We start from the raw sequence: 26,908 nt of genomic DNA, 5'->3' as shown, positions 1-26,908 counted from the left end.
CCTTGGTCGTCAGGCAAGGACCACAGAACAAAGGGATTGGTTACATGAGATTGAACAGACTGCTAAATGTGACTACAATTTTCATGACTTTTTGTCTGACATATTTCTGGCTTCTAATTTTTGTTTTCAGATATAAAAAAGCTCTTCTCCTCAAGTCACTAATGGTTTAAAAGAATTTAGTGGTTTACACCTGCGGGTAAAATTAAAACATTTCTCTTTTCTCTTTGCCTCGTCCCTCCAGAAATTGGAGGTATTTGGGCTGTGAACAGCTTCATCAAGGTAAAAAGGACTATCTCCAGACATTTACAAAAATCTCAGAGTATACTGAGGATCTCTAAAAGAAATATCCCCCCCACCCCGACTGATGTCAGGCCTATGGCATCTAATACGTTTCACTGAATCTTCAGTTCTAGTTTTGCTAATTAATATCTGTATTTACTAAGGGGGCTTCCCTGGTGGCTCAGATGGTAGAGGTCTGCCTGCAATGCGGGAGACCTGGGTTCAATCCCTGGGTCGGGAAGATCCTCTGGACAAGGAAATGGTTACCCACTCTAGTACTCTTGCCTGGAGAATTCATGGACAGATGAGCCTGGTAGCCTAGTTCCTTGTGCTTATGTTACACTGTTAAGAGGTTTAATTAAGTTATTCAAAAGGACACTCTATGTTTGTTTCTAAAGATTATCTCAGTAACCAGTCTTTGAATGAAGATCAGATGCTCCAGGATCTACAACCAGCAAATTAACAACAGGCCACAGTCATTTAACAAACCAAGTCAGATGACCTGGAGATGTTACTGAGCTATACCTAATGAAAGTTCTTGACTTAAAGTTCTTACTTATGATTTTACTATTACTGCTAACTATATTGTTTTCTATACTGCCTGTTTCAAAGAGTGTTGTCCCTTACATTATCAAATGTGTGACTGAGCCACTGATATAATGAGAGTATATAGTTCCATATGAAACCCATAGTTATGATGGATGTAACTCATATATCTCTCTTTGGTAAGCTCTCTTACATACATGTGACTATTGATACATTCTCTTAATTTAAATGGACCACTACTCAATCTGGTGAAACTACAAAACATGTACAAAGACATTTATATGCTTGTTTTTCTGTTATAAAACTACCAAAAACTGTAAAAACTGATAGCAGCCCTGTTTATACCAGTAGAGCATTCCAACAATTTCTTAAAATTTGGTCTATAAAACATTCTACCAGCATTCCCTATAATGCACAAGGACAGGCCATAGTGGAGATGGCTAATCAATCACTGAAACATACGATACAAAAACAAAAAAGGGGGCGATGCCATAAGACAATAAACAATATTGAATAAAGCTTTATTTACTGTCAATTTTTTTAATATTTCAGCACAAACTATGGAAACTGCAGCTGAGCGACATTTTCAGGCTACATCCGCAAATACAGCTAAGCCTGTGATTTGGTGGCAAGACCCACTAATAAATGCTCGGTCACCAGGGAAGTTAATTACATGGGGAAGATGGTTTGCTTGTATCTCCCCAGGAGAAGGTCTAGAACCTGTGTGGATTCCAGCTCACAGAGTAAAACCGAGCAGAAACAGCCAGTGACTCCAGGCAACCTGATCATGGCTATGTTTGCCCTGATAACCATCGCAGTGAGTATTACCCCTGGCTTTGGCAGAAGCAAAGAATTATACCTATTGAGTCTATGTACCTAATTCCTCCACTGCTAAGGCCTGTTAATTGGGCGGATCTATTCCTGTTTATGTTAATGAATCCTCCTGGATCCCTGGTCCAGAAGACAAGCGTTTGCCCTTCATAAAAAGGAAGAGGAGACCCCCTTCAACAGTACTTTGGGTTTTGACACTTGGCCTCTTTGCCTGGGTGCTTACCAGCGCTGTCTTAATCTATCAATCCAGGCTTGGCTTTCTGTAAATTCTTTGGACAGAAACACACTAAGGCTTAACTGCATCTACTTTCTGGATTGCGCTTTGGATATCGAGAAACTAATCAAAATAATCTACCAAATCAGATAGAGCCCTGTGTGAGAACAGATGCATATGGGCCAACCGACAAGATCAAATACACTGGGATAACTGCCGCGGGACTGAGGTGGTGATCTTACTTAATGGTTCCATGGAATTGTCTGGGACCGGTCCCCTAAGGGGTATACACTGTCTAATTGCTTATACCATAACTCATCCTGCAATCCTTATAAGAAGTTGCATTGGCAGGTATGTGAGTACAATCATACTACTATTACTACACACTAAGAATATCCCATTATCTGGCATGGCAGGGGCATGTCTTCACCATAGCAACAGCTCGAATCAGGTAAGGCTCAAATATAAATATGGAAGTTGGCCAAAAACCTAAAGAAATATCGAATTTGGGATGGAAATTATTCTCATTCCACAGTTTATACTCTGTCATTCAATACATCAACAAACTGGACGTTTTACACTCAAACTTGTGTTTGAGATCCATACGTGATTATGATTGGCACTATAACTATTAACAAGACAGAAAGGAAACTAACCTGCCAGGATTGCAAACTATATACTTGTTTGATTCAACTTTAACCATTTCTATGTGATGTTGCACAGGTGTTTAGGAGTCTGGCTGCCAGTAACTCAAAGTAGGCCTTGGGAACCCTCCCCTGACATGCATACTTTGCTCACAGTACTAAATACCATTCTGAAAAGATCCAAGTATTTCATTGAGCTCCTTCTTGCCACCGTAACGGGCATTATTGCCATCACCACCACAGTGGCAGTGGCGGGAGTAACTCTCCATCAGATGGTACAAACCACCACTTTTGTGCAGGAGTGGCATAAAAATGCCAGTTCCGCTTGGGGAGCCCAAACTCATATAGATGAGGAGATTAACAACAGATTGGTGGATGTAGAAAGGAACCTACATATTGCAGTGCTACTGTTAGGGGCAGAAGTGCAAAATCTTAAATTACAAATGCATTTAAAGTGTGACGAGAATATTACTACTTTCTGTGTGACCCCCCCAGGAATATAACCAATCTGAACACTCCTGGGAAAATATTAGACGACACTTGCAGGGCTATATGGCTGACAACCTTACTCTAGATGTTAAACAGGCAAAAATCATTGGCATGCAGCATGCTTCTCTTAGACTACTACCAGGAACAGATACACTTCAAGGAATAGCAGAGGGCCCTAAATCATTGAGTCCTCTTGAGTGGACCTGAGGTATCAGAGGTGGTCTCACTAAAACACTACACATGCTTTGTTGTTTCACTATAATCCTCTGTTTAGTCTTCAGAGGCACATGAAAAGTCCCCTGAGAACTAATGAAGAAAGAAGTCGTGAGACCGGCATATCTTCTGCTACAAAAACAAAAAGGGGGAAATGCAGGAGTTAATAGTCAGCCGCCTGTCACTCTGGCTAAGTCATGAGAAGAACACCATGGGAAAAGAATAAAAGTGAGATATAGCAACTAAGTATAATCTAAAGAAAAAGTCCATCCGGCTCATTAGTTGGGGTCGTCATGCCTTGCTGAGCTAAGGAGGAACATGATGTGGACCTTGGAACTCCCGCTCAGCACAAGTTCAGAATGCTGCTTGTGGAAACACTGATGGTTCTTCCGATGTTCCTGTGAAGATTGCTGCCCCTGGCTGTGTGATGCCTTTGGTACCAGGAGGTAACATAAAAGTACAGAGAAGAGCATTAACTCTGGGACGTGACTGGGGGCATGGGAACCTTAAGTTATCTAAAAACTGGATACTTCTGCATACTAAGAGCTCAAAAAAAGTGATGTGGAATTGATCAGCAGGGCCCTTGATCCTAGAGGTCATGAGTCCCCTGGTCCCATCTTTAGAACCTTAGTTCTGTCTCTAGTTTCCTTTTTCCAAACTGTGTGTTGACCACTTTTGATCCCTACCTGCTGTGCTTGGCTGCAGCAGGGGGAGGCAGGGAGGCCAGAGGATGAAGACCTGCTGTCCAGGCAGATTCCAACCACTGACCAGGTTCCTGAGCAGGAGGAGACTGGCTCTAGAAAATGAGCCGAGTCAGCAGGACTTGTCTGTGCGTGCAAAATCACACGGGAATGGTGGGGAGGCTACACCCAACCCACTGACAGATGGTGTGAACCTAGGGAGAACTGGATTTACAAAGGGAAGGGTCAACTCCATGGAATTCCAGAGCCATGATCAAGGGCCTCCACAGCTATGTCAAGAAATGGGCCATTTTAAGAGAATAGATAATGAAGTGGGCAAAGCCAAGCCACAATGAAGGAGTGGCAGCCCACGGTGGTGGATGCAGGTGGTCTCACTCCGGGGCCTGGGCCATGGGGGTTCAGTGCTCAGAGCCCCAGTTTCCAATGTTCGTTTTGCTCAGTGCCTGACATTGACCTCACACCTCAATGTGATCTTCCTTCTCTGCTGATTCTGAGTGGGTGTGTCACTCACGGTGGCCCGTAGCCTCGGGGACTGAGGAATGTAGGTCAAACTCTGTGCGGAGCCCAAAGTAACAGAGGATTCCAGGGCCCCGAGGCCTGCAGGAGTTGTGTTCTATCCTTGAACCTTGTCCTGAGGCCAGGAAAGCATCCTCTACCCGCCTGTCTGCCAGGCACAGAGGGGCTCTGAAGGTGGCACCTGGACAGGGCGCACCTATCCCTCGGGAGCATCCATTCCCCCAGCCACACCGTGGATAACAGCACAGAGTAAGTGTGGCCGCCAAGCCAGCCCGACCCCATGGAGGATGCCGTCCCCTTTTAATGTTTTATCCATGTAAGAAATGGAATATTTCTTGCCATATCAGTAAACAAGGATGTCACAGTCATCAGCAGTTGCAGCCCTCCTATGAGAGCCAGTGAGCCCTGAGGGAACTCAAGAAGGAAAGAACACCTGCCATCTAGCAGCCATCAGGCTGCAGCCACTTCCTACGGTGAGCTCTGAGGAACTCAGGACACAAACCAGGATACTGGGCCGGAGAGCTGAGGCGCATATAAAAGGAATGATTTCAGTGAACCTAGATTCTTGCATCTTCCCATACATAGAAAAGTGCTAAATTCCTTAACTTGGGATATCTGGTTTTCTTTAAATAATGGTCATCTTTTGATGTTCAGACTACCTGCCTTTTGTTGCAAAACTTCTATATAACCTGGCTCCTCCCCTTGCCTCCTCAGAGTTTCTCTCTCAGAGCTCCTTGAGATGCTGTCTCCCGGACCTGAAGTCCTAAAATTTCCCTCCGAATAAAACATAACTCTCAACTTTTAGGTTGTGAATATTTTTTAAGTCAACACACGTGAGTGTTAAACTACAAATCACAAGACACAACCTCCACACTCTGGGTCCACCAGACTCCTGAGCAGTCAAGAGTTCCCCCAGAGCTGAGCCTGCAAGCCAGTAGGATCCAGGACACAGCTTCTGGCTTTCAGCACCACCTTTGGTTCCCAATAACTCAACGTGCTTCGTCACAAGGGAGGATGACAGGGCCTCCCTGCTCCCCTGGTGGGAATCAGAAACCACATGAATGAGCCCGTATAAAAAGATCAGGTCAGAGGCAGCTCTTGGAGGCAAGCCCTCACCCGGAACAGACTCCCATTTTGTATAAAATTGGAGAAAATGAGAAAGTCAGCCCTTTGAGAGCAGATCCATTCCCTTAACACACACGGTCTCCCCCAGGGCACTGGCCTCATCCATAATCCACATGCAATAAAATCCATCTGATTACAAGCAAATTCACTGTGAAAAATCCTACTTAAAATAAAAACACTTCAGTCATAGTCAATATCTAAGAAGTTCTTTTTTTTTTTCTGGCCATAAAAGGTAAACAAGTTTGAAAAGGAATGGTTTTTATAACATTTTAAAATCATCACCTGGCTCTTTATACCTGTGACAATTAATTTTGTATCATTTATTTCTGTTAAAAGTATATCAGCTAACTATTTACTATTTATTGCTCACATCACTACAACGAGATTGTGGGAAAAGGAACAGGTGATGACTTCAGGGTCCCACACATTTTCCAATGTAATTTTTAGTGGATATTTTGTAATTTCACTTCATCCCCTATTCCAGTGTGAATTTTTAATGCATCCTGCATACAAAGCTTGCTTTCCTAACATCATGGCTTGCTTGGGGTCTCATGGGGTGTGAGCAGGGCAATGGAGTGGGAACTAGGGGAGAGGATTCTTCCTCCTCCTCCTCCTCCTCCTCTTTCTCATCAACATAAATGGCAGTAGAGACCACAGCCCAGTCTCACCGCTGCAGCAGGGCTGCAAGTCCTTGCCTTGACCCCACCGTGGTACCCACCTTTGAGGATGGGTTTCTTGCCGATGCTCTGGATGCTGTAGACCGCGCTGGACAGGTGCACTTCTGGGATGAGCTCTGCCAGCAGGTACCCGGAGTACCAGGCACACAGGGAGACGAAGATGAAGAACACTGCCTTCAGGGTGCCTGTGGACAGACAGACAACAAGATGCATGTGGGTGCCCCCACCTGCTCTCCTGACCCCATCCAGGCCTTCCTGATGGCACCCCTGAGTCTTGGCAGAATGCCCCGTGGGGAATTCCTCAGGACGGTGGGCTGGCAAGGGCCTGGGGGCACTCAGTGGAGCCCATCGGCTTCCAAGCACAGCCAGAGGGGAACAGGATCGGGTGACGTGAGCAGGTAACAGGAGTGGGATGTGAAGGAGGTCGGGCTGAGGTTCCCATCTGCTGCTGTGCTGGTGAGCTTCCTCACGGGCTCACATCAAGGACTCGTCAGGTGGCCCTGATACCTGGCCTTGGGACAGAAGAGGCCCTTCCCTCCAGAGCCCATGGGACTTAGGAAGCTCCTGGTAGCAGACAGAAACCCGGAGGGTGGCGGAGGCGCCCTGGTTTGTTTACTGTGTCACCAGTGCTGAGGGTGGGACCTGGCACCCATGAGCACGCAGTCACCCTTGTGACACTGGAAATGGTCCCCAGACTGTCATTATCCTCAGACAAGGCTGGAGGGACACCCACGGTTCCTGGTGAAGGATGTTGTTGAGTCCTGCTGCAGGCCACAGGTGCGAGGCTTTGCACCGATCACACGGAAGTGGAAGCAGAATTCAGAATCAAGGTCAACTCTGAAGCTGACTGAGCCCCATTTAAACCATTGCCTAAGCCCCCGATCATTACTAACCAGCTTCCTGCCTCCCAGTTAGACAAAATGCCCACTCCAGTAAACACCCTGTGCTTTGCTCAGTCGCTCAGTCGTGTCTGACTCTTTTCGACCCCACTGACTGTATCCTGCCAGGCTCCTCCGTCCATGGGATTCTCCAGGCAAGAATACTGGAGTGGGTTGCCATGCCCTCCTCCAGGGGATCTTCCCAACCCAGGGAGGGAACTCAGATCTCCTGCACTGCAGGCAGATTCTTTACCATCTGAGACACCAGGAAAGCCCAAGAGTACTGGAGTGGGTAGCCTATCCCTTCTCCAAGAGGATCTTCCCAATCCAGGAATCGAACTGGGGTCTCCTGTGCTACAGGTGGATTCTTTACCAGCTGAACTACCAGGGAAGCCCAAATACCCTACAGCACCCCAACCAATCACCTAATGCTAACCTTCCAGCAGTAATTTTGTCTTGAGGCTACAATAATTGGCTATTGACCCATGAAAACTGTTGACTCTCCCTGGTCTTTCAGGAGTTGTTGGCCCACTGAGCAGCTCCTAATGCCCACATTATCTCTGCTCTTTGCTCTTAGTAATAAACTCACTCCCTTCTGAAATGCTCTGTGTCTGGAAATTCTTTTCCAAACCGCGCTCAGATTGCCTCCACAGACATCTCTGGAGAGACTCTGTCTGTTTGACAGACTCCAGGATCCTCCTCTGAACTCCTGGGGACAAGGCAGTGACCCACTCTTAGGTTCCTAGAGGCCTGGGGGATAGCTCTGTCCCTCCACAGACAAGTTTTTTAGATTTTACTCCATAAAGAGTCCACAGATCAGGACTGTGCAGCATTCCCCAAACTGCCAAGATCCAGGGATGGCCCAAGACCCTGCACAAGGGGACTCAGGGATGTCCCCCATCAGTGTTTAGGTCCAGTCCTGAGAAATAACAAGAGGACGAATGGATGGATGGAAGGATGGAGGAAGGGAGAGAGGGAAGAAAGAGAGGGAGAAAGGAATGGAGGATGAGGGTAAAACAAGAGGCGGGGAGGGGAAGGCAGGGGAAGAGCCTGCCCACCGGACCCCACACCTCCTCACTGTCTTCTTTCTGTTCCCTCTCAGGCAAAGCATCCGGAAATAACTGTACCCTGGAGTGGCTCCAGGTCTCACCATCCCCCTGTGCTCTAGGCAGCTGAGCTGGTCGAGGCCTCCAGAGCCTCTAGGCTGCCAGCCCCAGGCCCCTTGGATGGCTCTGCCCCGTCCACACCCTCCCTGGACAGCATACACCCTCCTGGAGGCGGGAGGTTCCCCCGTCCTGGGCAGACTAGCCTCCTCTGCTGGCTTTTCCCTTCTGTGTCTCTCCGCAGGATCTCAGATGAGCTCACACGGACCGTCCTCCGAGCTCTGGACAAGGCTGCCCTGTCGGGAGCCGTTATGGGAGGTCCCGCCCGTGACGAAGTCATTAAGAAAATACTGGGCAGGCAAGGCCGTCCGAGACCCCCATCCATGACGAGGTCACGAGGAAAATACCTGACAGGGAAGGCCGTCTAGGATAAGGGACCCTCCAGGTTGGCCTCGGCCTCTGCCCCACCCTATATAATCCCCGCTTTTTCTGCTGTTGTTCTTGTTTGCCCTGCTGCGGATTCTTGTGTTGCCTGCCGAGAGCTCTCCTGCTCCTCTTTCACTGAATAAAGACCAACTTAAAACCCTAATTAATAAATCTCCTGGACGCTGGTACCCTATGAAGGGGCCAGGGATGAAGGAAATGCTTCAGTTCAAACCCTTTAGCTGGCATTCTGGCTTGTTTGATAAATGTGTGCTCTCATTGCACAAAATGCTCATGATTGTTCTAAACATAGTACGCTAACAAAAGAAACTATTAAGCATAGGCCCTGTCGCGGGGTGAGAAAAGCTCCACAAATATTATAGCCACAAATGTGCCTAATAGAAAATAGTTTAGATAGAGATTAGCTGGCAACTTCTTGCAGGTAATTAACTTTTACACTAAGAGCCTGTTTTGTGCCATATCTGCTGTTTTTGAAATCCTTTGCATTTCTGTTCTGTAAAAAATGTAATCCTATCTAGTTCCCTTGGAGATGACACCTAATAGAAAGAAAATAGATTAACCACAAATAAGACAGGGTCGGCTACTGAAGTTGCTTAAAGTTGTACCAGGTGCAAGCCATAAATTGTCAACAGGCCTGAAAGCCAAAAGATATTATACATAGAGATTAACCATAAAAAAGGCCCTAATAGGCACAGAGCCCTTTGGGGGGTGAGGAAGCCCTATTAGAGAATACAAAAAATATTGTTTTAAAAGTTGTTATTAGATCAATGTTTGATTGATGTTAATGTGCTGAGGTTGTGCAGTGGAAACTATTGTTAATATAGTTAAAGATAAAGTAAAATAAGAGTTTAGCCCTAGTGTAAAAATAATAAGATAATTGTTAGTTTTAACCAGGAGTGCTAAACAGGGGCTGCCTCTCCAGAGCCACAGAGTCTTTGTGTGTTAAACTTTTTAGATAAATTTAGCTGAGAATTTCTGAAAAAAGACTGACTTTATGTTAACAGGATTGTATTTCTATTATGTTACAACTTGCTGTACCATGAGACTGCCACTTTTCTGTTTTCTGCTAACCTCAAGGCCAGAAGATAATGTACAAAAAATCTATGGGAAAAGACTCTCATAAACAAAAAGTATACAGAGCACACCTGGTTTCGTGAAGGACAAGCTGATATAATGTTAAACTAAGTCTGTGTGCTTATCTGTCCCTTAGAAATGTACCAACTTAGGGTATAAAGGCTATGGTGAAAAATAAAGCAACTGCCAGACACTGCTGCATATTCCTGGTCTGGTCTCTTTCTTTCTCTCTCTCTCTCTCTCCCTAGCAGACTTGGCCCTATCAAGGCCGGTCCTACATGTCTCTCTCTCGCCGACGCCGTTCATCCTGACGGTTCCCCTGGATCCTGCTGGGGCTGGACCCCGGCACTGCCCCCTTGCTGACCTGTCAGCACCCAGGATGCCTCGCAGGGCCTCGAAGGCCCCAGACGAAACCCTTGATCCTCCCCAGCTCCCCAGTCTGCTCCTGCCCCACATCTTGCCCAGGACAGGCTCCAACGTCTGGGCCTCTTCCCAATTCCACATGTCTCCTGCCAGGCTTTGGTGGAATCCACTGGCCAGGCTGCTGGGGCCCCGCCACAGACCTCTCTTCATCTCTATGGCTTCTGTCTTCCCAGGTCCCCCATCCTGGCTCTTCTTTCTCCCTGGTAGTGAACCTAGATGCTCCCCATGGTGGGTGCTGACTTATCACTGGAGTGTAATAAAGAATGGGCTTCCCAGGTGGTGCTAGTGGTAAAGAATCCACCTACCAATGCCGGAGATATAAGAGACATGGGTTCAATCCCTGGGCTGGGAAGATCCCCTGGAGGAGGAAATGGCAGCCACTCCAGTATTCTTGCCTGGAGAATCCCATGGACAGAGGAGCCTGGTGGGATACAGTCCATAGGGTCGCCAAGAGTTGGACACAACTGAAGTGATTTAGCCTGCACCCATGCACATAATAAAGGATACATCTCATCTTTATCCCAGTTCCTGGCACAGAATTCCTCAAACTCTGATAACTTCCTGATTGGAGTGTCTGCTGTGGTTCATTCGGGGCCCCTTTCATCCACACCAGAATTTATGCTAATGAGGTGGGTCCTGGGATAGTTTCCAGGGAGGGTGGCTGGCCATACCAGAAAGACCCAGCCCACACCTCAGACCCACTCTCAAACCCCAGGAGAGGGGAGAGAAAGGAGGCCAGCTCAGTCATGTACCAATGATGTAATAAGATCCCAGTGAAACTTGGAACTCAGAAACTTGGGGGGTTTCCTGGCGGAGAACACACAGATGTGCTAGGAGGGGACGTATCCCGATTCCCAGGGGTGTGGGTATGGGACTTTTGCTCTGGGCCCTCCAGGTCTTTGCTGATGGCCATGCCTGCTGCTCAGTTGTGTCCCACTCTTTGTGACCCCAAGGGCTGTAACCTGCCAGGCTCTTCTGTCCATGGGATTCTCCAGGCACGAATACCCGAGTGGCTTGCCACTTCCTCCTCCAGGGGATCTTCCCGACCCAGGGCTCAAACCTGTGTCTCTTGCATTGACAGGCAGATTCTTTACCACTGCACTACCTGGGAAGCCCTGCATTTGGCTGGTCCTCCTGATTTGTATCCTAAAGGATAAAACTGCAATCGCAAATACAGGAGTGCTTGCAGTGTTTCTGTGAATCGTTCCAGAACTGCCCCTGCCCTAGGAGTTGTGGGAAGCCTCTGTTTTGTAGCCGGCTGCTCAGAAGTGTGGGTGGCTCCTGAAGCCTGTGGCTGGCATCTGAAGACAGGGCAGCTCGCAGGGTGCACAGCCCTTAGCCCCTGGGTTCTGTGGGTGGTGGGTGTCAGAGGTGAACTGAATGGCTGGACACTTAGTCTGTGTCAGAGGGCTGGTGTCTCCCCACCCAGAGCCCTGAGCAGAGACCAGTGGGTATTCCCCAGGCCCCTTTCCGACTCTCCAGAGCCCAGCCCTGGGTATCCTCTTTCTCTGGCCATGATGAAATGCAAACCTCTGTCAGTCTGGCCATGTCGAGCCCCGGATCTCAGCTCCTTCTTCATTCCTAATACCTAGAGATTCCCTCCCCCCATCCCCCTCCCCCACCGACCTGGACTAACATGGGGTGGGTTATATCCGGTCAGTTCTGCAGGTGCTTGGGGCGGGGGCGGGGGGGGGGTTGTCTGGTTAGCTTAGGTAGTCACCTGGTGAAACAGGACCCCTCTGCCTCACCTGGATCATTTAGTCATGTTTTCAAGTGCATATTTCAATATCAATTCCCTCTTTTTTCCAACCATGCAGTTTCTGAGAAGGTTAGAATGTAATGCAGAGAAGGCTGGGAAATGACTGAGACAGAGTGGTTACTGCAGCCCCTACCACAGCGACCTCTCCAAGCTGGAGAAACCAGCCATAGAAAACACAGCGAGAGCCCAGGGGGAGCTGGCATGCTGTCCCGGAAACCCCTTTGTCTATTCTGAGCTCCAGCCTCGCCGACCCGCTGCTGAGCTGCCCGCTGCATCTGCACCCTGGGGATGAGTTTGTCCCTCTGCCCCCACGGCTCCCACCTCCAGACCCTGGCCATCTGTTCCTTCAAAGGCCCCAGCGCAGATCTGTGGCCTCCTGGGTGTGGCCTGCGCAGGCACCCTCAGGTCAGCCCATAGGCGCTGCCCACCACGTCTCCCCTCCAGGTCTGCGCCGCACACCAGGGATGGGGTGAGGGTCACAGGGGACAGGCTGCTGCATGCGCCCTGAGTGAACTGTGGGATGCGACTTCTGGAAACATGGATTTGGCATCAACAGAGTCTCAGGTTCGAAAACAATAGTTCACTGTGTCCCACGTGTCAATTCACAGACAAGTGTTGTATTTGAAGAAAACTGGCAAAGTGGAGGTTATTCAGATCTTCTCAATGTCACACGTGAGATCTTTGAGCAAAGAGTTGCTGTTTGGTTTGGAGGAGACTGAAAGGGAGCGGGGTGCCACCTCTCTGATGCCCTTTTGCTTGGAAGGGAGGCATGGTTTTGTGCCCACGTGAAGCAGGACAAACCGGTGGCAGTGACGAGGAAGATAATGAAGAGAGAATAAAAGCCCAGACATCCTCACATAAGGAATCATGAACTTGGAACTTAAACATTTTCCAGGGGCTCCTAGGAAGGCTATAAAGAGTCTGTGCTCCGGGGGAGGGTGTAGCTGCTGACCCCCAGGCCAGGTTTCCCACAGTGACTGGGAGGAGCCATGATCTGCAGCCAGAACCCTCCTGGGGAGGGCGGGCAGATCCAGCAGCACGCACTGGGACCAGTTTACGGTAAGAAGATGAGGCATGGGTGGGTGGTGGAGCCAGCACCTGGGCCGCGGTGGGGGGCATGGCTGAGGATTCATCTTGGGAAAGGTGGAGGCTCAAGGACTTGGCTAAGATCAGCCCCGGTGCAGGGGGCAGGGCGGGGAGGTCTACCCCAGCAGGCGAGGTCCAGCACCTTCAGATGTGGAGGAGGAGACAGGAAGTACACAGAGTCCAGGAAGTTCTGTGATTCTGTGACCAGGATCTGGCCTTTCCTCATAAGGCAATAAAGTTGTCATCAGCCCACAGACGTGTCCTGAGTGCTTCTACCAGTTGTCACCCATGAGCATTAGAGCAAAGGCCATTCTGGGCACAGGTAGGAAGCTGGAGCTTCCTCCTCAGAGACCCTCTGTTAGAGCGAATGTGTGTATGCCCTCCCCTCGCCCCTCGCCTCAGATGCTCGGGTGTTTCAGGCTGGCGCTGACCACTTAGGCTGGAGGACAAAGCCAGTGCCCACTAAGGCAGGATACTGGTGAGGAGGGTCTCAGGATCCCCCCGCCCATCCAATCCTGAACCCACAAGAGCACACTCAAGAGGGATTCCTTCCACGTCAAGTGGACGAGGATGCTGCTTGTTACTGGCAGCCTCCCCACAGGGACCCACACCCCCTGGACCCCCGGAGCAGCCACACCTGCACTTCTTGTCCTTGAGAAGCTGGGGGCGCTGAGGGGTGGGTGAACCAGACTTGGGTTTCAGCGGCTTTGTGGCTCCAGGCCCTGCTGGTCTCAGTGGCCACAACTGTCACAGTCCTGTTGATGAGGCTTTTTGGCAGTAGGGCTGGGAAGTGTCACACCTGAGCATCTCAGCAGGTTTGCAAGGTAACCCACCTTTCAAAGTTCACATGTCAGCACCCGTACTTTTAAGGAATTAGGATGACTGTTCCAGGTAGCTGCCCTTCTCCTTCGGTCTGAGTGTCCTTCCTAGAGGCCTACTCGGGGCAGACCTGGGGCTTGACTGAAGTGTCTAGGGAAATGCTACTTCCACGCATTGTCAGATCCTTAGCTCACAAAATCAAAAGTGGCATAGCCCTGACCTTTTGCGAGTATTCTCTCTGGCAGCCACACCCAGATAAATGACAACTCAGTGTGACTTCAAAGCTTGATGTGAAAGGACCACATAGCTCACAAATGAATCACAAGGACTGCGTGTGAAAAAGTAGTAGGTGGGGGGAAAAGCAATCTAATAATATTCAATTATTTTCCACCAGTCAGCAGCAAAATCATATAAGTATATACTAAATAACATGTTGTGCTCAGATGCTCAGTCGTGTCTCACTTTTTGTGACCCCATGGACTGTAGCCCACTAGGCTACTCTGTCCACGGGATTCTTCTGGCAAGAATGCTAGAGTGGGGTTCTATTTCCTCTTCCCAGGGATCTTCCCGACCTAGGGATTGAACCTGAACCTCTTTTGTCTCTAGCATTGACAGGCAGATTCTTTACCACTATCGCCACCTGGAAAGCCCAAGTGTACAATGTAGAAATAATGAAAAAAAAATTCTTCCAAAATGGCTGTAATAAAAGTCAGTGCCCCAAGAGATATATTTTTTCCCCCAAGCAAAGAGGTGCATCTCCTCACATTTATCCTACAAGCCATGCGAGTTACCCAAAGCAGTACTGTTCATAGAAAAATGGTTTTGTAGAAAGCATGGATATTTTACACAAATACAACAAAAGTCTTAAAACTGGGCTTTCCTACATGTTGGGCATGGAGCAGAAAAGCAATGAGCAGGACTTTCTGCTGTGTGGTCACACAACCTGAACGCCTCTCAGGGAGGAAGGAGGTCGCCTGCCACCCAGGGATGGAGGGCTGACCTCTAGAGAGGCCAGGAGAACGCTCCATTTTTGATCTTTTCATTTCTTCCCACTATGCTGCCACACTCTGGGAGGAATCCATATTTCCTCCAATTACGGAAGAAACAGCAAAATTGACTAGAAAGGGAATGTGTGGCAGGGGCCAGAGGTTCACATGGACCCCAGGGTGCCTGAATTCACAGGCAGGCGGGAGGGCGAGGCACACAGAGGCCACTGTTGGGAAAACGAGTGCTGGGAGATGAAATAGTGTCTTTCTTACTTTTTTTCCCCCAAACATTCTGCAGGCTCAAGTAGTTTGGAGGAGAGGAGTGGGGAGTAGGGCGTCTTATAAAAAGCTACTGGAACTGTCATAAAAGGGACAATGGGGCATTCCTAGTTAATGAGACCCCACTTCCCAGCCACCCGCAGACCGGTGACTTAAAACACTCAGTTTCTGCACTCTTCATAATTCCCTGGGCTCGTCGGGTGGACCTGTGGCTAGGATCCCTGGCTTCGGCCCGAGGGACCCCAAGTGCAGTTCACAAGGACCTCTGACCGGCTCTGACCGGCTCGGGCAGCCCCCTCCCGGCCCAGGAGCGCGGGGGCCTTGAGCACCTCCCGCCTAAGGGCTCACTGGGTTCCGCTCTAGCTGCGCTCAGCCACCCGCTGCTCTCCAGGCAAAGCGTCACAGTCACTGGTTCCCCCCTTTTCTCCGCCCTGCACGCCACTAGGGCGGTGGGGACAGGCGGGAGGGCGGACGAAACCCCAGCCCACTCGCGCCGCGGCTGGATTCGCTTCGCGCATTCCTGATCCCCGAAGAGAAGACCCTCCCCGTGCCGCCCCCACCTCTGGCTCCGCGCGCGGGTCCCAGGAAGGGCGAGGGGGCGACTCTCCCGAGCCGGGCCCCTCTTCCCGTCTCCCTCCGGTGGGGGATTGCACTCACCAGCAGCCACGGGGCGCATCTTCCAGGTGCGGCTCCGGGCCCTCCTGACCCTTGGCCGCAGCTCCGGGCGACAGAGGGAGCCTCGCGAGGGCTGGACTGACCACTGGGCGACACGCCCTGGGGGGCAGGCCGGCGGCGAGGAGGGCGGGCAGACGCGTGTGCTGGTGTGCCAGGCGGGTGCGGGCGGGGCAGGTGAGCGCGGCAGGTGCGCTGGCTGCGCCCCGGAGCTCTGGGTCAGCAGCCCAGGCTGACTAGGGGATCAGAGAGAACCAGAGGGTTTTGCTCTGAAGGAAGGACGCCCTCCCTTTATGGTTGGCGGCTCCAGATCCCAATTGTCTCTCAAGGTCAAGAGACTGCCAAGATTGCCATATTCTGAGTCTTTAAGACGTTCCACCAGAATCCAGGTTCCAAGTCCAGGTCACGGGGGCCACTGTTCTAAGGCTCTTCGCTTCCTCCAGAAGTTTCTGCCCACTGCTGTTTGCACAATCCAGCCTCCTGCCTCTTGCTTCCTCCTTGACTCTGGGAGTTGATCGTGGAAAACAGAACAATGTCCCAGGCCCCATGGTCAGAGTGGCAGGGCTGCAGGTCCTTGAGTTTCCAGGAGGCCAGGCATGCTCGAGTGGGAGGCCAACAGATGTTGGAAGTGAGCTTCCCAGAAGACGCGCCACCTCCAAAGAGAAAGGGCTGCGTCTCCCCCACAGATGGCTTGCACTCCAGACATCCATCAGGTTGTAGGGGCTTTTGAAAGTCACAGTGGACTCAGACTCCCAAGGGCAAGTTAAAGCTCCAAGGGCAGTTGGTCACTTTTGTGGAAAAAAGAGCTCCAGAGAGGCAGGGAGCGCCCCCCTCTGGATCTGTTGGTTCCTGCAGTTCTGCTCCCCTAAGAAAGCCCAGAAGACTCCAAAGTACCCTGGGTGGTGGTGGGGGGCCAAGAAAGCTTGGCTGTGACCTGCCCAGAAGACAGGGGTCTCTATTACAACTCCTTTTCCGGGACCAGCTTCCCTGGTAGTTCAGTTGGAAAAGAATCCACCTGCAGTGCTGAAGACCCCAGATCAATTCCTGGGTCTGGAAGATCCACTGGAGAAGGAATAGGCTGCCCACCCCAGTATTCTGGCCTGGAGAATGCCATGGACAGAGGAGCCTGGTGGGCTGCAGAGGCAAACAGTCTGACACAACTGAGCGACTTTCACTCACTTCACTCCAGGACTCCAGAAGGGGAACCGGCTTGAGCATGGCACATTTCCGTCTGGATGCTTCTCTGAGCTGCCCTATAGTGCTGCTCAGAAGTCATTCCCCAACTATTCCTAACAGTTACACTAAACGCTGTGAATCAGCTCATTAAAGGGAGTGTGGGTTTCATCTCATCTTTGTCTTGAGCTCACCTCATTTTAGAGATGGAGCTTTTATCTCTGAGTTAGCTTTCATTTAAAAAAAAAATGTGGTCAAAAGTGCTCTTAACATAAAATTTATCACTTTTTACCAAATTTAAAAAAATATACACTTTTAAGTGTACAGTTCAGTGACCTTAAGACTACTCACGTTTTTGCACAACGGAACTCCAGAACATTTTTATCTTGCAAAACTACAACTTTGTTCCTATTAGTCAAATATTCCCCACTAGCACCTGGTACCCACCATTCTATTTTCTGTTTTAAGACTTTGAGTACTTCGGATATCTCAGGTAATTGGAATCACACAGTGTTTATCTTATTATGACCAGCTTATTTCCCTTAGTATAATGAACCTGAGATTTATCTGTGCTGTAGTATGAGACAGGATTTCAGTCCTTTTTAAGACCAAATACTATTATATGTGAAACAGATCTCCAGTCCAGGTTTGATGCATGAGACAGGGTGCTCAGGGCTGGTGCACTGGGATGACCCAGAGGGATGGGATGGGGAGGGAAGTGGGAGGGGGGTTCAGGATGAGGAACACATGTACACCCATGGCTGATTCATGTCAATGTATGGCAAAAACCACTACAATATTGTAAAGTAATTAGGCTCCAATTAAAATAAATAAATAGACCAAATACTATTCCTTTATATGTATAGGCCACATTGTCTTCATCTATTTGTCCCTTGATGAACACTAGAGGTTGTTTCCACCTCCAGGCTAGTGTGAATAATCCTGCTATGAACATAGGTGTGCAAATATCTTTTCAGTTCTCTTGGGTATATATCAGAAGTGGGATTGCTGGATCATATGGTAATTCTATTTTAATTCTTTTGAGGAACTACTATACTGTTTTCCACAGTGGCTGCACCATTTTACATGCCTAATAACTCCATTTTACAAGTGTTCCGATTTCTCTGCATGCTCACCAACATATTTTTTTTATTTTATAGTAGTCATCCTGAAGGATGTGAGGTGATAGCTCATCGTAGTTGGATTTCCACTTCTCTAATATATCAGTATTGTTGATATGCTTTTCATATGCTTGTTCGTTATCTGTATATTATCTCTGGAGAAATGTCTATTCAGGTAATTTGCCTATTAATAAATCTGGTTGGTTTTGTTGTTATTGAGTTGTAGGAATTCTTTAAATACTCTGGACATTAACTCATGATCAGATATATGGTTGACAAATATTTCCCCCAATCCATAGTTTTAACTGTGAGGACTGTGCCCTTTAATGTGCAGAAGTCTTGTTTGATGTAGTTTTTATTCGGCTCATCTACTATTCCTTTTGTTGCCTGTGTTTTTGGTGTCATACCCAATAAATTATTATCAAATCCAGTGTCAGAAAACTTTCTTCCTGTGTTTTCTTCCAAGAGTTTTACAGTTTTAGGTCTTGAATCCACTTCAAGTTAATTTTCTTGTACATGGTTTTAGGTAAGGATCTGATTTAATTCTTTTGCATGTGGATATTCAGTTTTTCCCAACTCCATTTGTTGAAAAGACTTTCTAGTCTGTCTTTATGCCAGTACCACACTTTTTGGATGACTGTTGCTTTATAATAAGTTTTGAAATCAGGAAGTGTGAACCTTCCAACTTGGTTCTTCTTTTTCAAGGTTACTTTAGTTGCTCAGAATCCCCTTAAATTCCATTTGATCTCAAGAATCGATTTTTCTATTTCTGCAAAAAGAAATATTTTGATAGGAATAGCACTGAAACTGTAGATTGCTTTTGGTAGTATAGGTGATTTGTGTGTGTGCGTGTTAATTGCTAAGTTGTGTCTGACTCTTTGAGACCCTGTGGACTGTAGCCTGCCAGACTCCACTGTCCATGGAATTCTCCAGGCAAGAATTCTAGAGTGGGTTGCCATTTCCTTCTCCAAGGGATCTTCCTAACTCAGGGATCAAACCTGGGTCTTCTCAATTGCAGGAAGATTCTTTACTGTCTGAGCCATCAGGGAAGCCCATGGGTAGCTTGACAATATTAAATTTTCAGATCTATGGACACTGGATGGCTTTTCATTTCTTTGTGTCTTCTATAATTTCCTTCAGCAGTTTTGTACTTTTCAGTGAACTTTCTTAGTTAGATTAGGGTTTGCTTTCAGTTTGCTGTAATCACCGTACATTCAGACCCCACTCCTGATTCTCACACTGTCTATGAGAAACTTCCTCAAGTTCTTAGCAACTTCGCTGGATAAACACAACATAGCTTCCATGTCTGGGGAGCTGTACTAAGGAATTTTCTTTAAAGAAGAAATGCTGTGCACACACAACACTGAAAAAGGTAATGAAATCTATGGGAGTGACAAATGACGGAGTGATTGTTCGAATAAATTACTGTGTCACCACTTGTAACTCTATGAAGGAATTTAAAATGATTGGTGTCAGGAGCATTCATTACTTGTAATACACATGAAACATGTACATGAAATACACGTTAAGTGGCAAAGCAGGAACAAACAGTGGACACTGGTACATATAAAAAGACTGGAAACACATCAAAGTGAAAAACTGTTTCATTTCCTGGAGCAGATTGGACTGGGTAGCCATTCCCTTCTCCAGGGGATCTTCCTGACCCAGGGATGGAATCCATGTCTCCTACATTGTAGGCAGATTCTTTACTGTCTGAGCCACCTGGGAAGCTGGTATAAAGCCACATTACTTTTACAATTTTGAAAATAAATGTGCACTGAAAACTTCTATAACCTCTGCTTCATTCCCCCTCCATACCTCATGCTTCCCTGGGCCACCAGCTCATTCTCCAAACTCTTCTCTCACAGCCCCTCCCCACCCAGCAAGTCTGTTTCATAGGAGTCCCCTCTCCTTCACAGGTACTTCTTGCCAAGTCCAGAGTTCCCTTCTCAGAGACCACCACTGTCCCAAGCATTTCCTGTAGCCATCAGAGCTACCTCACCCAAGCCCACATAGGATTCCCTCATCCTGTTTATACACATGCTATAATTTTGTACATGGTATTTCATGACTTACCTTTGATGTTATAATATCTCAGAAAGCATCATACACAAGCGCACACAGACTTGGCCTGTTACAGTGGATTCCTGTATTCTCTTCTACCGTTGGATTCTTTTATTCTTTTATTTTCTTCTATTCTTTTAATTGTTTGATGAACCGTCTTTTATTGTTGGATTGTAGATCTTTTAACCATATTTTTTATTGTTGGGTGATCCTTTTCCTTAAAAACTTTTTTTTTTTGCTGCCCTGGATCTCCATTGCTTAGCTTGGACTTTCTCTAGTTGCAGCGATCAGGGGCTACTCTTTGCTGCGAGGCATGGGCTTCTCATTGCAATGGCTTCTCTTGTTTCGGAGCACTGGCTCGAAGTTCATATGGCTATGAAGTGCACAGGCTTCAGTAGTTGTGGCTCCTGGGCCCTAAACTCAGTAGTTTGGCGCACGGGCTTAGTTGTTCCATAGTGTGCAGGATCATCCAGGAGGAGGGATTGAATCTGTGTCCCCTGCATTGGCAGGTGGATTCTTATCCACTGTACTACCAAGGAAGTCCTCTATTCTTTAACTAGGCTACAGAAGGGCATTTTGTTTTTTTTCCCAGGCTTTTCTACTATGAACAATGCTGCAGGAAACACCTTTGTGCATCTGTCTTGGCATACATATAGGGGTGGATTTAAAGTAAATTCCTAGAAGTGAATTACTGAATCAAAGGTTATGTGAATTCTGAATTTTACCAGATACTTCCCACAGCCCAACAGGGAAGTTACACCTATTTACAGGGTGGCCAGCAGCATATGAGAATCCCAATTTTTCATATCCTTCCTGACACATTATATTACCCAACTTTTTGATCTACACAGCCTGTTGTTGAAAAAACTTAGTATGGTTCTAACTGATTCTCTCATTAAAGTGACAGCCTTGGCATACTTCCATAGGTTTAAAAGTCATCTGTGATTGGTGCCTGTTTGTTTTCCCAGGAAGAATCTAGTCATATACATTGCACACTTTTCTATTAAGTTAACTTTTTTTTTTTCTGATTATGTTAGTAGCTCTGAGAAGTAATTTGTGGACTAGATAATACATGTATATAGTTCACTTTTATTTTTAAAAATTTAAATTGTATTTATTTATTGTTTTTGGCTGTGCTGGGTCTTCATTACTGCGTATGGGCTTGCCTCTAGTTGCAGCAAGTGGGTGCTACTTTCTAGCTGCAGTGTGCAGGCTTCTCATTGCAGCAGCTTCTCGTTGCAGAACACGGGCTTGGGCATACAGGTTTCGGTAGTTGCGGCACTCAGGCTCAGTAGTTGGGGCTCGCGGCCTCTAGAGCTCAGGTTCAGTAGTCTTGCCACAAGGGCTAAGCTGTCCCTCAGCATGTGTGGTCTTAGTTCCCGGACCAGGGGTCAAACCTGTGTCCCCTGATTTGGCAGGTGGATTCCCAACCACTGAACCACCAGGGAAGTTCCCATAGTTCAATTTTTAAAAGTATATTAGAAGGTTGATAGTAATAACTCGCCCCCTTACTCTTGCATCTTCTCTACCCAATAGAAAACCAATAGGTTTTTAATAGGTTATTAATTTTTTGGGAGTGCTTCCAGAATTTCATTATACACATTCAACTAAATAAGAATATCCCCCCCCCTTCAACACTCAAACTAACATGCTCTCACTCTGACCCACCTCTTGCCTCTCAAGATATCTTGGAGAGCCTGCTGCTTGCGCACACAGCGCTCTTCTTCGTCCTTCCGCACCTGCAGAGCATCCTACAGCAAGGATGGACCACAGTTTACCAGCTCCCTAACATAGCTGCTTCTTTTCCACCTTCTTTTAGTACTAAATACCCCGTGATGAAAACCTCTCACATAGAACAAGTTTGAAACTACTTGTTTCAAACAAGTGAAGAAAAGTAAATAAATCCCTAGAAAAGCTGCTGGGCTTGTCTATCAGTAATCCTGAGGTTCTGCCAGAACAGACCCGGATTGGATGCTGTGTTCGTGGACATGTTCCCCTCCCCCCGCCCCCTAGCAGTATTCATGCATATCTCCCTTTAAGGGCTTTTCAAGGAAAATTTTTACTGCTCGACTTTCACCTTCACTTGTTACTTTAAGAAAGCACTGCTGTTTAAGAAGGGACTTTCCTTAAAACACATTCCTATGTGAAGCAACCAAAATAGCAAGGTGGCGGGCGGGGGGGGGGGAGGGGACACCTTCTTTTATATATAGTGCAAAGCACCCCCTTCCTACACAAAGGGACATATACTATAGACATGGATATAAAATTATAAATTGTGTATTATAGCTTTTGCAATTTTATATTTATTAGTTCCTTATTGTAGGTAATAAAAAATTTTTTCCTGTTTATTTTTACTTTGGATATCAAATTTTTCCCTGTAGGCAGCTAAAAAATGTTTGATTTTTCTTTTCATAGTTTTGTTTAGCTTAGAAAGGCCTTTTTCTCCCTCCCTTTCCCCTACATTTTATTTTTAAATCAAAATATTTGATTCCTCTATACTAAGTTTTGATGGAAATTCAAACTTCAGCTGCCCAGCCAGTTGTTCACTGTTTGTTGAATGGTAACCTTCCTTCATCGATTTGAAATGTCTCTTCCTCATATTAAGTGCCATGTGTAACAATCTTGTACATATCTGGACTTTGTTCTGTTCTTTCTGCCTTATTTCCTTCTGCTTAGGTATTTTCTAGTGATTTGTGCATGTTTATTTTCCACATGAACTTAAAAAATTTGTTTTTAACTTATTTTATATTGGAGTATAGTTGATTAACAATGAATGTCATATTAATTTCTGCTGTACAGTAAAGTGATTCAGTTTTACATACGTATCTCATCTTTTTCAAATTCGTTTCCCATGTAGGTTATTGCAGAGTATTGAGCAGAGTTCCCTGTGCTATATAGTAGGTCCTTGTTGGTTATCTATTTTATATACAGCAGTGTGGACATGTCAACCCCAAAGTCTCAATCTATCCGCACCCCTCTTCGTCCCTGGTAACCATAAGTTCATTCTCTAAGTCTATGAGCTTTATCTGTTTTGCATTAATAAATAAGTTCATGTTTACTTTCCCCAGGAACTTTGGGTTCAGCTGACGGTTCGTGAGCAGTTACTACCCTCCAGCCACGAAGCCTGCACTCTGTTTTGGACGTTTTACTGAGAAATCTTTTTCAAACTGCACAATAGCCTAAAGTGGAGATATCGGAACCATTTATGGATGGTGAAGTGAACATCAAATGTCACGAAGTTCATCAGTTAGTGATCAAAGTTTCTCCAGGGTTGCAAATGGGTCCACACATCCTCCCTCTGTAAGTTCATTTGCTTACTTAGCACATCAATTAAGACAACTCCAGCGCCTCCTAAGAATTCTATTTTAATAACTATGATCCCTAAGTTCCATCTACTTGTATCCATGAACATCCTTGCTTCCGAAGTTTAATTCTCCATCTCAAAAATTCATAGCACATAAAATGCTAAGACTTCAAAAAATTCTCCTACATAATTACATGTAACTTCTTTACAACTAAGTCAATCCTGATTTTTCTCGTTTATTGTACAGCTGGATGTATTGAAATGTCCCGAAATTTCTGAAAACTAACTTCCCTTCTTCTGCAGCTGTGAGATATTGTCACTGTGTCTCCCCAAAATTGCTCACCCTTTCTCTATTTATTCTCTGCGTAGCTTTTTCTGACTTTCCCCCCAGTTCACTAATTATATGTTCAGCTCTATCAAACCTGCTGTTAAACCTATTCGTTGTTTGTTGTTGTTCTCTGTGTGTGTGTGTGTGTGTATAAAATTTCTAGAAATTCTAAAGGGTTCTTTTTCAAAGCAGTCCTCCCTAGGACTCTTCTTCACTCCTCTATACCTGTCCAAATTCTCTTCCTTGTTTGGGGGGCTATTTACTGTCTGTCTCCTCCAGCAAGATATAAGCTCCACCAAGGCAAGACCTCCTCATAAGCATCTCTGGGACACTAGCACCTGGAACAGAGCCTGACATGAAGGGGTTTCTCCATGAGTCTCTGGTGAACACCTGAGTACATGGATAAGGCGTGAACCAGTGATCCCATGGGGAAGAGACAGCAAGTCAGGAGGGGTGGCCCCCTGCCACGAGAGCTGGGTTATGAGGCTGATCTGAGGGAGGGGCAAGAGGTTGGCTCAAGGGGCAGAACCCAGGAAACAAGAAGATCCACAGGATCCTGAGAAGGAACAGTCAGAGACAGAGAAGGAATCATCCAATCAAAGGTAATAAAGACCAGCATCACCAGTCTGTTTCCTTCTGACCACACAGATTACAAATGAAGGACGTTTGGAGCAGAGGATGTTTGCAACCACATCTTCATGTCCTGGGGCCAAAACATCCTAGATGTCTTTTTTTTTTTTTTTCCAGTCAACACAAAAATTCATAGCACAATTGAGAGGAAGATACAGAAATTGACAATATATCCCCTGCCGCCCACTCAGGGATAGGCTGCCCCTTATCAATGTGCCCCCCAGAGTGTATATTTGTTAGAACTGAGGAACCGACACATCGTTACAATGAAAACTGACACATCAAAGACTCCAAAAGCCCACCCTTTACTTTAGGCCTTTTTCTCAGTTATGCATGCACTGAGGGTTTACACAAATGGACAATGGCATCTATTCATCTTTGCGGCCTCGTACATAGTAATTTCACTGCTTTAAACCCCTTTGCCCTGCCTGGTCATCCTACCACCCCACCCCAACCACTGATCTTTTTATTGTCTCTGCAGTTTTGCCTTTTCCAGAATGTTCTGTAGTTGGAACCATACAGTGTATAGTCTTCTCAGATTGGCTTTTTTTTTTAAACTTAGTAATACACATTTAAGGTTTCTCCATATCTTTTTATGACTTAATAGCCCACTTCCTTTAAGCACTGAAGTGTTCTATTATCTAAATGTACTAGTTTCTTTATCCATTCACGTACTATAGGACATCTGTTACTTCCAAGTTTGGGCAATTATTCATAAAGCTGCTGCAAGCGAAGAGGAAGTAAAGAGCCTCTTGATGAGGGTGTAAAAGCTGGCTTAAAAATTCAACATTCAAAAAACTAAGATCATGGCATCAAGTCCCATCACTTCATGGCAAAAAAAAGGGAAAAAGTGGAAACAGTGACAGATTTTATTTCCTTGGGCTCCAAAATCTTTCCGGATGGTGACTGCACCCATGAAATTAAAAGACGCTTGCTCCTTGGAAGGAGAGCTATGACCAATCTAGACAGCATATTAAAAAAACAGAGACATCACTTTGCTGACAAAGGTCTGTATGGTCAAAGCTATGGTTTTTCCAGTAGTCGTGTATGGATGTGAGAGTTGGACCATGCAGCGTTGAAGATTTTGGTTATTCTAATAGGTGTGTTTTGGTATCTCAATTTTGTTTTGATTTGCATTTCCCTGATGACCTATGATATGAAGCATCTTTTCTTATGTGTATGTGCCATCTGCATGTCTTCTCTGGTGAGGTGTCAAGGGATTTAATCTTTTTTAACAGGTTGTTTTCTTGTTGTTAAGTTTTTAAATTTTTATTTATTTAATTTAATTTTGACTGTGCTGGGTCTTCATTGCTGCTCACGGCTTCCTCTAGTCGTAGTGAGCAGAGGCTACTACTTATTTCTGTGCACAGGCTTATCATTGTGGTGACTTTTCCTGTTGTGGCCCGAGGGCTTAGTTGCTCTGCAGCATGTGGAATCCTCCCAGACCAGGGATGAAACCCATGTCCTCTGCATTGGCAGGCAAACTCCTACCCATCATACCACCAGGGAAGTCCTTGTTTTTAAGTTTTAAGAGTTCTTTGTATATTTTGGATAACAGTCCTTCATCAGATTGCTAAAGGTCTGTGGCTTATCATAATTTTCTAGACATTGTCTTTTGCAGGGTAGAGTATTTAATTTTAATGAAGTCTAGGTTATCAATGATTTCTTTCATGGAAGGTGCCTTGGCATTGCATCAAAAAAGGCATCACCATACCCACGGCCATGTAGGTTTTCTGCTACATTATCTTCTATGAGTTTTGTAATTTTGAATTAATTTTTGTAAAGGGTATAAGGTCTGTTTTAATGTGTATGTCCAGTTGTTCCAGCACCATTTGTTAAAGAGACCATTTTTGTCCCATTGTATTATCTTTGCTCCTTTGTCAAAGATCAGCTAACTATACTTAGGTAGGTCTATTTCCGAGCTCTGTATTCTGTTCCATTGATGTATTTGCTTTTTCTTTCACCAATATCACACTACTGTGGTTACTGCAGCTTTATGGTAAGTACTGAAGTTGGGTAGTGACAGTCTTCTGAATTTGTTCTTCTTCAAAATTGTGTTGGCTATCCTAGGTCTTTTGCCTCTATGAATAAACTTTAGAATCAGTCTGCCAAAGTCCATAACATAAGAGTTTTGATTGAGATGGCATTGAATCTACAGATCAAGTTGGGAAGAACTGACATCTTGACAATACTGAGTCTGTCTATAAGTGTAGAATATCTCTCCATTTATTTTGTTTTTCTTTGATTTCATTCATCAAAGTTCTGTAGTTTTCCTCAGATAGATTTTACAGACACTTTGTTAGATCTATATGTAAGTATTTAATTTTGGGGGGGGGTGCTAATTAAATGGTATTGTGTTCTTAATTTCAAATTCCACTTGTTCATTGCTGGTGTATAAAAAGTGATGGACTTTGACGTCAAGTTAATAAGCTTTGTATCCTGCAGTCCTGCTCTAATCACTTAGTTCCAGGAGTGTTTTGTTGATTGTTTAGACTTTCCTGTAGAGATGATCATGTCCTCTGTGAACAAA

The 26,908-nt window shown here is 46.1% G+C and overlaps 1 protein-coding gene across 1 annotated transcript in view; it reads right to left on the bottom strand.

The window, feature by feature from the left end:
* Positions 1 to 15,885, bottom strand: part of FAM3B (FAM3 metabolism regulating signaling molecule B) — a 57,039-nt gene extending 41,154 nt beyond the window's left edge. Inside the window, exons 1-2 of the mRNA XM_043474465.1 lie at positions 15,744 to 15,885; positions 6,277 to 6,420 (exon numbers count right to left, since the gene is read on the bottom strand). Coding sequence (XP_043330400.1) covers positions 6,277 to 6,420; positions 15,744 to 15,762 — 163 coding nt within the window. The 5' untranslated portion in view covers positions 15,763 to 15,885. The remainder of the gene's footprint in view (positions 1 to 6,276; positions 6,421 to 15,743) is intronic.
* Positions 15,886 to 26,908: the final 11,023 nt, after the last annotated feature.

The sequence above is a fragment of the Cervus canadensis genome, chromosome 7, assembly GCF_019320065.1.
Source record: "Cervus canadensis isolate Bull #8, Minnesota chromosome 7, ASM1932006v1, whole genome shotgun sequence".
In the NCBI taxonomy this organism is placed as follows: domain Eukaryota; kingdom Metazoa; phylum Chordata; class Mammalia; order Artiodactyla; family Cervidae; genus Cervus; species Cervus canadensis.
The sequence above is the reverse complement of the archived record's forward strand: the minus strand, read 5'-3'. Positions and strand labels throughout refer to the sequence as shown.